The following is a 12,177-nucleotide window of genomic DNA, read 5'->3' as shown; positions in this document are numbered from 1 at the left end:
TTAAAGCGCCATTAATTATTAAATTTTTACTTTTAATAACAGTTTAAACCATTATTAATTTTAATCTATAGTATTTTTTAAATATTTTTTATTTTAATTATAATCTACTGAAATATTTTTAAATTCAGTATCATTTTTTTCTTTAAATTATTTCTATTTATGTTATTATTATTTTGTAATATTTTTTATTTGATTTTCTATCACTTTTAAACGTAGTAAAATTAATTTCAATACAAAAACATGTAATATCAAATAAACATCATGATATCAAAAAAATGTGAGTTCCATAATCATGTCATGTAATACAAAAAACCGAAAAACATATCAAATCCTAATCTTATAGTAATAAGATTCATAGTGCCAAAAATACATAGGAAATTTTATAATCTAATTAATTCATAGCAACGTCTAATTTGTCCTTCTTGATGATCCATTATCTGCAATTCGGTAGCTAGACTCAGAAGAACGTCTACCATCAGCGGGTGATTCCAATCTCTGAAAGAAAAAAGTATTAAAATAATAATATTTAAAATAATACTCATGAACTTTAATTTTAAATGCAACAAAATAATATACCTGTCTTCCACTAGAATTTTGCATTTGCCTTAAGCGTTCAATTTCCTCTGTCATAGCATTGTCCCTTTGCTTTAAGAATGCGACTGCCTTCATCAATTCATCAATTTTTGAATTCTTTTCTTTAAGTGCATTAATTTCTTCTTGCATTTCCTTTATTTTTTCATTTTCTTCCAAAGAAGTCGTCGATCTATTAATTTGAGACGGCGTAACTCCAAGTCCCATACTACGAACATATCCAAGATGCTCTTTTCCAAATACTTTCTGAAATGCCTCATTTTCAGACACAGAATCCTTAATTGCAGCTTGTAATTTTTCCTGCACATGCAAAAGAGAAAATTGAGCTACTCTTTTGATTTATTTCAAAAATAAAGATCTTGTTATAGCTCGAAAAAGAATTCGTAAAAACCATACGAATGTTATTTCACATGTTAATTACTCTCACTTTCACTTCACTATAGAACACATAATTAATAACATCATTGTAAAAGACAATATACTCCCATAATAAAAAAACAATACAAATGTCAATTATACTTTTCTACCATTTTTTAACCCTACTAGCTATCTAGACAAAAGTGTAGATGAAACTGCAGTATTCAGCAGTATTGGTAATACTATAAAAGTGTAGATGAAACTACAATATTCAGCAGTATCTGGTCTAAGATAATAATACTACCATTTTTTTAGCCCATGGCATATCGTAGATCCATTTTTTTCAGCAGTATCTATTCAGTGAAATTCTACTTAAGCTCATTGCAACTCAAGACTAATCGGCAAAAAGTGGATGAAACCAATGTTTAATAATGATGACACAGTAACGGCAGCATGTTGATACTCTAACACCCTTATAAAACCTCGCGGAATAACAATTAAAATTCAGAGTAAAACATGAAAAGGGTATTACAACTTCAAAATATTTAAAACATTAAGCTATGCCATGCCTTATGAGGAACTTCAAAACACATTATTCAGTAATTATGTTAACACAGCAGAATTTATCTCAAACTGAATAAATATAAAACATCGGGATTTATATCCAAATTCACCGATCCAAACCAATAAAACATCATTCCACATAAGAAATAATCCATCAATCAAATACTAAAACAGACGTTCCCCCAGTGTTACAAGACCAGAGCACGACACCGACACAACCATACTAACGAAGTAACTCTACGAGTTATCCTCACCCAGCACAAGCCGCTAATCTTTAATCTGAAAAATAATCAATAGTAAGGGTGAGTCTCATTCACATTTAACCAAGGTTATAAGATATAAATAATAAAATATTCAATCACATATTATTCACCCAATTACAGTTATGATCAGATTCAGGCTATACACACGTACACCAAATACAACAATTGGCCAAACACACAATATTATAACATTGGACAACTTTCATTCATGTTATAATATATCAAACACCTAATGCAATGCAACTACATGCATGTGGTACCAAACATGGGATAACCCATTTCACCGATCCACCACCATAAAGATTCGGCTACTTCTCTCACTAATTCCACACAATGGGAATTAGCTACCGCTATCCCACCACCATAAGGGATACAACCCACAACAAAATGCTTTATGAATGGATGCACACATATCACATACTTACAACACCACCGATCCGATGAACAACATCGTCTCACATAACTCATCATAGTTATCACCAACAAGTATGTACATGTATCATGCATTATTCATAAAAATCAAACATCATCACACAATCAAAACAATCACCACATGATCACATTATCAACATTATAATCATGTTATCACAACATTGTCACTTCAATCATATGAACAACATTATCATATCTCGACTCATCACACAGTGCATACGACAATAATACACTCCACAATTATGTATCAAGTACATCAAATCAACACAACAACAATATGAGATTTACATCACCATAATACCACGTATAACACATCCATCACAATTCAACATCTTGAATTATCCACCATTGATATAACATACATTCATCATGTAACAATCACAACAATACATAGAACTTATCATTTATCAATTCCATGTATCACAATTAGCACATAATACACAACACCCATACATGTTATTCTTAAATAACATTAATCCACGACATACACATACACAATTACATGTCATTTTCAAAACCACATAATAATTAAATTATTTAGTGCTAATTAATTTATTTTAATCACGAAGAGCATTTCATTAGCTTTGTAACGCTTCGAACGACACCCAAAACGGACTTACGGATCAAAAGTTATGAGTTTTATAAAAACAAGTATTTTTCAAAAACGTACAGCGGTAACCGATTACCCAAACACCAGTAATCGGTTACTGAGACTCAAAAACTCAAATTTGCTGTTTTTACTATGGGTAATCGATTACCCACCCTACGGTAACCGATTACTTCGAGTCTGCAACCCAAAATCACCATTTTTACAGCACCTGCATCATTCCAAACCATACCAGAACGTACCATAACGTATTGCAACATCAAACAGCATCAACAAACACAATTTGGCATGTTTATAACTCATTTCAAACATCCAATTACTACCATACACAATCAATGCAAACAATTCAACAATTCTCCCAACCCTAACATCCTACAATCTAACCATAACCCAATTGACACAAACAACATGCTCAATCTATCCTACTATCTATAATCCCATAATAGAAGTTAAACGGAAGAGTCCCCCCTTACCTGAAGGTTGATTCTTAGTTCTTCCTCGCGTCGCACTTTCTCGCTTCTCTGCTCTTTCACGTTCAGACTTCTCTTCTCCTTTTTGGTTCTATTTTCACAAATCCTTCTCTTTCTCTATTTTATGAAAATAGTTTATTATTAGCAATGGGCTTCACAACTGACACCCCCTCCTACTAAAAGCGACACTGGCCCATTAGCCTTATTTTCCATAATTCTCCAATAAATCCAATACAATTCCAAATAATTCTAATAAATAATTTAATTTCAATTTAAATTAATTAAGGGAAAACATGGGGTGTTACAACTCTCCCCCACTAAAAGAGTTTTCGTCCTCGAAAACATACCTCAAGTAACCAGCTTGTATAAGAGTCCTTCATTTGACTCTCCAGCTCCCAATTAACATTGCCACTTGATGGTCCTCCCCAAGCTACTCTGACCAATGGTATCTATTTACCACGCAATTACTTCAACTTCCTATTTTGATCCTCAAAATTCATCTGATATAGCCAACAAAAAGCATATCTCATGCATTCAAATCTCAACTCTTACGTCATATTTGGCCATCCAAAGATGTACACTCGTTATACCCCTAAAAGGTTAACAACAATGGGACATTGAGGTACAACCCATACAATGCAGTCAATGACTGAATAAGACATGAATGGTCACCCAACGCATAATCAAAGTTGTACACTATTCTTCATCATACTACCTTAGAATCATATTCATCCTCAAACTGAAAGAGAACTCAACATCCACGTCAGCAAGATGTATAGCATTGCTCTAACCTCTCTATCTTAGAAGGTTATACATACGTATTAGGATCCCATCCTAGAAAGCGAGATCACAACCTTACTTAGGACAAGGATCTTTCTACAATCATGTCCGCCCTTCTCAATATCCTACTACTTAATATCACTGTCATTGGGACATTAACTTATCTGCATATGTGAACAAGGTTTCCATTCAACACTTATATAGATTTCCGCTGCACACGTTGTGCAAAATAATTCCTTACCCATAGCATGATCACACCTGATCAACACCGCAATAATACATTCCATCTAACGAACGTACCAACCTTAAACATACTTTTCCATTTGAGCGATAACATAATACTAACACTTTTCACCAACTACTTCCTTCAAGAAAACTTAATAATCGTATTCCTCATATCATTAAATTTCAACTATCTGACTCCTCTCAAGTCAGACCAACAATCATCCAACACGTTACATTTCATTTCCGCTGCACTGCTCTGATTACTCATTACAATCATCATTACCAATTAGATTTTCGAGTTTTTACCCAATTCTTGCCCTCTTTACTCATTCGTTCAAGAATCATTCTTTACCATACATGGTACCAATCTACCACTTAGCAATACTTACTCGTACTAAAAATCAAATTGCTGCTTTACTTCATCTATATAAAAAAATTCTAACCATCAGAACAAGTACACACAAGTAGTTATAATCACACCCATCAACCTCAATATACCATTGCTTACGAAATAGCTCAAACTGAGTCCCGCTCTTCTCTAAGAATTAAATCAACTTCGTCCTTGTTAGAGTATAATTCCTCATTATATCTGGAATCTACAATAACATCTTACAACAACACAAAATTATTATAGCATCATATAGTATTAACTCATCGTCTTAACTTCGCCGAATACATACTCGTTAACTACGTACAACCATGATAACATATTCATCATCTCGGCATTTATTCAAAAGGGTTCTAATTCTATGGTACAACATCCTTATATCCACTAGATTCTAAATCCAACATATAGATCAATACATATCCTCTACGTATGCTCCTGACATTTTAATTCCTCACTGCCAACGAGTAGTACTCATAGCACCACTCCACATCACACTTTCGATGTGCGACTCCAATTACCCGTCTTAAGTCACCGACCAATATGTTGCACTCTTTCATATTCACTTCTTCATAAGTTCACACAACATGGTGAGTGATTATTCTCACGGTTTAATATCCATCACAATTTATACCATTAAGGTAACAAAACAAGCTCATCTCATTTATATGATTTCGTCTACTATCAACAAGAGATTAAGGGTGATCAAGTCCTCAATTTGTCAATAGTTAGCCGACAACCATATTTAAGCATAAACTGTCGTTACTATATAATAGTGTCCTTCCTGAGTTTGCACTCCAACTCATTAATATCATCATAATCCAATAATTCACTCTGAATCTTTACAACTCACACACTTCCTTCTCATTGGATCTTGTCGGTGAGACACCAATGTCCAAACATTTTACGCAATCCGCTTCATAGTCACTTAGCATCACACACTTGTTAATTACTTTCAAACTTCATAATCACTAATATACTCGAACATTACTATTCATCTCGTTCCAAATCAAATCCTCATCTTAGCAAAAGACCGCGACAACATTCATAACTCGTGGTTTTGCTCTAAATTCCATGGCATCTTTCGCGCCCAAATTTCATTCCACTCGACATCTCAACAAAGTCTTCCTCACATCAACAGGTATTAGAAATTCTCAACAATTCTTCTTTTATACCTATAGTTACTTTGTCATCACAAATACGACTCCAAGAGTTCTAAAGTTTATTCCACCTTTACTACTAATTCACTTCTCACTAAAATCCATCGGTACTCAAATCATCTTTATGATCGAACATCTCATCAACTTATTCATCAACAACACGTTCTACTCAATTTCGTTTCAAACAATCGCGATAGTAGGCATTCTTATTCAACAAGTTTCACGCTTCCATAACCAAATTCAGAACCTCTCCTCATAGGATCACTCTACTGTATTTATATCCCTCCCATCAGGTAGAACATAATCTGTCCTCTTCGTAGGTTCAAACGGCACATAATTCCGACACTCGGAACTCAAGATATGAATTTTTCAATCGTTATCCGAAATGCAACACCGACGCCATGCAGCAACATTTTAAACGATATTTCCAAAACTCCTCAAATGGTACACTTAATTTCTAAAATTACTTCTCAACAAGCCTTTAGTTATTCCTTTAATCCGTTAAACTCTGACACTGACATCTCGTGCAGTACCCGCGAACAAGTCTAGTTCTAAGGACAAGTGTAACCATAACTTCACCGCTTTCTAACGTCATCCTGTCACAATTAAATATGTTACAGCTGCTGCAACCATTTTTATAACAAAGTTCATCTCGTTAGCTTTCCGTTGCTTCAAACGGAACTTAAATCAGATGTCCAGAACTCTAGTTATGAATTTTCGAAGTTTCATAATGATTCAACAACTTTCCTGCGTTTTGCTTGCGGAAATTCCACTCCGAAACTCATCCCTTTCAAATCGATCACATTCTATGAAGCTCTTTATCACATCTCTTCGCTTCCAAACATTCTTATAACTTGAGCAACACATTCCCTCGCCGAAGTTCGTTTTCTGAAACCTCACGACAGCAATCCTCTTTGCAACTTGCAATTGAACCTCTTCCGAGACGCAAGGCTGCTCAACTGACAACTTCGCAGTCCACCAGTAGAGCTGATACATTGCAACTTTATAATTTCCCTCTCCTATAAATAATTATCAATTACATCTAATCATCTTCCTTCAATATGCTCCAACTTAATTACCAATCAAGCCTTAATTCCAAGTCACCTTCGATCCGGGAAACAACGACTCCAATAACGCTTGCACTGTTGCCAATAGCAGTCTACTGAACCAATCATCTTACAACTGAAACATAACCAAGAAGCAAAGCTTCTCCCCCACTTGTTTCAATCCAACACCTGCAACAAAAGAAACAAGTACCGAAAGGGATTCACTCACATGTCGTGTACCAATGGATAAAACGCCGACAGTATACAACTGTCGTGCAACTCAACTGACTCGACAATTGGCCGGACGGACCGACCTGCTCTGATACCACTATTGTAACACCCTTCTAAAACCCCGCGGAATATCAATTAAAATTCAGAGTAAAACATGAAAAGGGTATTACAACTTCAAAATATTTAAAACATTAAGCTATGCCATGCCTTATGAGGAACTTCAAAACACATTATTCAGTAATTATGTTAACACAGCGGAATTTTATCTCAAACTGAATAAATATAAAACATCGGGATTTATATCCAAATTCACCAATCCAAACCAACAAAACATCATTCCACATAAGAAATAATCCATCAATCAAATACTAAAACAGACGTTCCCCCAGTGTTACAAGACCAGAGCATGACACCGACACAACCATACTAACGAAGTAACTCTACGAGTTATCCTCACCCAGCACAAGCCGCTAATCTTTAATCTGAAAAATAATCAATAGTAAGGGTGAGTCTCATTCACATTTAACCAAGGTTATAAGATATAAATAATAAAATATTCAATCACATATTATTCACCCAATTACAGTTATGATCAGATTCAGGCTATACACACGTACACCAAATACAACAATTGGCCAAACACACAATATTATAACATTGGACAACTTCCATTCATGTTATAATATATCAAACACCTAATGCAATGCAACTACATGCATGTGGTACCAAACATGGGATAACCCATCTCACCGATCCACCACCATAAAGATTCGGCTACTTCTCTCACTAATTCCACACAATGGGAATTAGCTACCGTTGTCCCACCACCATAGGGGATACAGCCCACAACAAAATGCTTTATGAATGGATGCACACATATCACATACTTACAACACCACCGATCCGATGAACAACATCGTCTCACATAACTCATCATAGTTATCACCAACAAGTATGTACATGTATCATGCATTATTCATAAAAATCAAACATCATCACACAATCAAAACAATCACCACATGATCACATTATCAAAATTATAATCATGTTATCACAACATCGTCACTTCAATCATATGAACAACATTATCATATCTCGACTCATCACACAGTGCATACGACAATAATACACTCCACAATTATGTACCAAGTACATCAAATCAACACAACAACAATATGAGATTTACATCACCATAATACCACGTATAACACATCCATCACAATTCAACATCTTGAATTATCCACCATTGATATAACATACATTCATCATGTAACAATCACAACAATACATAGAACTTATCATTTATCAATTCCATGTATCACAATTAGCACATAATACACAACACCCATACATGTTATTCTTAAATAACATTAATCCACGACATACACATACACAATTACATGTCATTTTCAAAACCACATACTAATTAAATTATTTAGTGCTAATTAATTTATTTTAATCACAAAGAGCATTTCATTAGCTTCGTAACGCTTCGAACGGCACCCAAAACGGACTTACGGATCAAAAGTTATGAGTTTTATAAAAACAAGTATTTTTCAAAAACGTACAGCGGTAACCGATTACCCAAACACCAGTAATCGGTTACTGAGACTCAAAAACTCAAATTTGCTTTTTTTACTATGGGTAATCGATTACCCACCCTACGGTACCCGATTACTTCGAGTCTGAACCCAAAATCACCATTTTTACAGCACTTGCATCATTCCAAACCATACCAGAACATACCATAACGTATTGCAACATCAAACAGCATCAACAAACACAATTTAGCATGTTTATAACTCATTTCAAACATCCAATTACTACCATACAAAATCAATGCAAACAATTCAACAATTCTCCCAACCCTAACATCCTACAATCTAACCATAACCCAATTGACACAAACAACATGCTCAATCTATCCTACTATCTATAATTCCATAATAGAAGTTAAACGGAAGAGTCCCCCCTTACCTGAAGGTTGATTCTTCGTTCTTCCTCGCGTCGCACTTTCTCGCTTCTCTGCTCTTTCACGTTCAGACTTCTCTTCTCCTTTTTGGTTCCATTTTCACAAATCCTTTTCTTTCTCTATTTTATGAAAATAGTTTATTATTAGCAATGGGCTTCACAACTGACACCCCCTCCTACTAAAAGCGACACTGGCCCATTAGCCTTATTTTCCATAATTCTCCAATAAATCCAATAAAATACCAAATAATTCCAATAAATAATTTAATTTCAATTTAAATTAATTAAGGGAAAACATGGGGTGTTACAGATACATCATGACAGCATGTTGATAGGGGTGGCTGATGAAACAATAGAAGTTTACACAACACGGCATCATGTTTACAAACACTGGATGAAATAATACAAATTTACACAATACAAGTTTACACAATGCAACTCAAGACTCATTGCATCTCGTAGATGAAACAATACAAGTTTACACAATGAAGTGTCACTATGAACTAAGAACTTTGGCTGATGAAACAATACAAGTTTTCAGACTAACAGTGTGCAAACTAAGAACTTTGGCTAACTTTAATAAGTCCAAAATTAGACCAAAAGAACTTTGGAACCATGGGGAAAAACAAGTGATTTTCGGACTAAAGAAGTGTGCAAACTACATGCTCCTATTCTTATTTAATCACTGTGTTTGGAATGAAGCGCTCAAGTTCGATAATCTAAACATAACATCATCGTTTCAAACATGATATGTGTCCAAAAATTCTCAGTGATCCACACGTTACATGTATGCACGACTACGATCCCGATGTAAAAATTGATTTAGCATGCTATCAAAATTTCATTTTCTACTAATAGAACACAACAAAATTGGCTAAGCACAAACTATTTGTATCATGAGACAAAGTAGATACAGAAAAAATAATCACAATTCTCAAGTTAATTTAATCAGTTTTCAGACAGGTTCTCCCCACTCTAAGAGATGCCAAAAGGTTTGATTTTTTCTCAAACCTTAACGAGACTAACAAATATTTTTTTAAAATTAACTTGTACTTAGATTATTGTGGTATGCATCTTCATTGACAAAAGACCCGTCCGATTTTTTATGTGAAACTGCATACATTTCTCCTCTGCTATATGATCGCCCATCTCTCACTTCCTATAAATAAGAACAAATGTTAATTATTTGTACTTCAGGCATACAATTAAGAATATATAGATTTAGACATACCAACTCATGTTGCTTCCTTGCAAGCGACTTAGATCCGAGTGTATGCGGAATCTTCAATTTTCCTCTATTTTGGGTATTTTTTGTTGCTATTCTCTACATTGGTAACAAATAAAAACACACGTTATAGATAAGGATAAAGTACAATGCATTAGTTATATATTAAAAATACAATTATAAGCGTAAAACACTAATATTACCTGTGTTTTTTCTTTTCGCCTATATTGAACAAAAAGGGTCCAATCGTTTTCTGTAATGCCTTGGCATTTTGGATAATGTTTAAGATTTTCCTCCAAAGTGAGATCCCATTTATAAAATTTATGAAACAAGTGATGTCGACGATCCTTCCATTTCTTCCCAGCAGAAGCAAGTATGTAATCTTTGTCACGCGCATCATCAACAACAAAATGGCGCTAACCACAAATATAAAAATTAATTGACAAAGCAAATAATAATCACCATGAAATTTATTAAAAAAATGTAATTGTTTATTAATTCCACCTTTATCTTCGTATCATAAAACTTTATTTTTTTATCCATTGGAATAGCCTTCCAGCTCTCGAACATCATGGGAAAGTCTTTATACATTCTGACAAGTGTACCCAAATACTCTGCTAACAAACGAGCAGCTGATCCTACTGCACGATGACTCTTAACCCATTCAAGTATTATCCATGTTCCATAAAACTCTGAGTTCGCAACCAAGTCTTTCACACATAAACGGGTCTTTGAAACATAACCATCCTCATCTATCACATAAAAAATAAACAAATTAATGTCATAACTCAACTTCGTAATAAATTTAAATTATTTATAGATACTTTAACCTTAAATTACTTACTAATAACATTTACATCCCAATACTCAGAACTAGCCACATGAACAACATCTTCAGTCTCATCTCCTAACACAACATCTTCAGCCTCATCTCCTACCACACCATCTTCACCCTCATCTCCTACCACACCATCTTCACCCTCATCTCCTACCATAATATTTTTCAGTATTATCTCCTATAACAACATCTCCATCCTCATCTTCTACCACTAATTCTTCTGCAGTTGGATTGGCGGAGGCGTTATTGTAGTTTGGATTGGCGGAGGGGTTATTGTAGTTTGGACTGGCAAAGGGGTTATTGATGATTTTCTAGTTGTCGTTGAACGTAGGCGCTTCTTATTTACTTCAAGCTCTCCAGGTTGTAAAAACCTCAGACGACCCTTCACAGACTAAATAAAATGCATTAGTGAGTATCAATCAACAATCCATATAATTAATTTGTAGAGTAGTAATGAGAATTATTTACTAACCGATGATGGTTTGGAAGAAGACGAAGATGATTTGTAAAGGGATTGAGAGAGTTTATTAAGATTGAGAGCCTCTAGCTTTTTCTTATTCTCTGCAATTGTTTTGAGGCGAATATCCTCATATGATGAAGTCATTGTCACACAACAGGCTTCAACTGCAAGTATAGGTGATAAACAGGTCTGTACACTAAAAGTAGTAAACATAAAATTTTTATATTACTGACTACAAATTTAATAAACATAACATAAATCCAATAAAAACATAGAGTAACAATGTCATATCTTGGTAATTCATTTTTATAATGATGAATCAACATGAAAAGTAAGAATCTCATACATTAATTAGGGATAAGCAACAAAAAGCATAAGTATCACACGAGTTACAAACAAACTAGACTTCTAATTATAAAAAAATTATATCTTAATTTATTGTCATCATTTTCCTCTGAAGTTCCAAGATCATCATTAGAAAAAATTTGTTCCAAATCTTGTGATGGATATGGCTCAATGGGTGTCATGATTTCATCATTTCCACTCATGTCATACAAGTCTCTTGGCTTCAA

General features: G+C 34.3%; 1 protein-coding gene across 1 annotated transcript; it reads right to left on the bottom strand.

The window, feature by feature from the left end:
• Nucleotides 1-408: 408 nt before the first annotated feature.
• LOC131613954 (uncharacterized) lies at nucleotides 409-11,302 on the bottom strand. Its single transcript, XM_058885593.1, has 6 exons — nucleotides 11,152-11,302; nucleotides 10,812-11,059; nucleotides 10,511-10,723; nucleotides 10,314-10,406; nucleotides 577-891; nucleotides 409-495 (listed from the first exon to the last, which is right to left on the bottom strand). Exons 1-6 carry the CDS (start codon nucleotides 11,300-11,302, stop codon nucleotides 409-411), a joined length of 1,107 nt encoding a protein of 368 aa, XP_058741576.1.
• Between the last annotated feature and the right edge of the window lie 875 nt (nucleotides 11,303-12,177).

The sequence above is a fragment of the Vicia villosa genome, linkage group LG6 (genome assembly GCF_029867415.1).
Source record: "Vicia villosa cultivar HV-30 ecotype Madison, WI linkage group LG6, Vvil1.0, whole genome shotgun sequence".
Classification (NCBI taxonomy): Eukaryota; Viridiplantae; Streptophyta; class Magnoliopsida; order Fabales; family Fabaceae; genus Vicia; species Vicia villosa.
This window is presented reverse-complemented; position numbering and strand designations above follow the sequence as displayed.

Bases quoted from the DNA above. Each gene is read 5' to 3' on its own strand.
- LOC131613954 (XM_058885593.1), bottom strand. From the start codon at position 11,302: ATGGTAGGAGATGAGGGTGAAGATGGTGTGGTAGGAGATGAGGGTGAA. The intron at 10,407-10,510 runs GTAATATTAGTG...TTACCAATGTAG, and splicing joins GGCGAAAAGAAAAAACACAG to AGAATAGCAACAAAAAATAC. The intron at 496-576 runs GTATATTATTTT...TTTTTCTTTCAG, and splicing joins AAAATTCTAGTGGAAGACAG to AGATTGGAATCACCCGCTGA.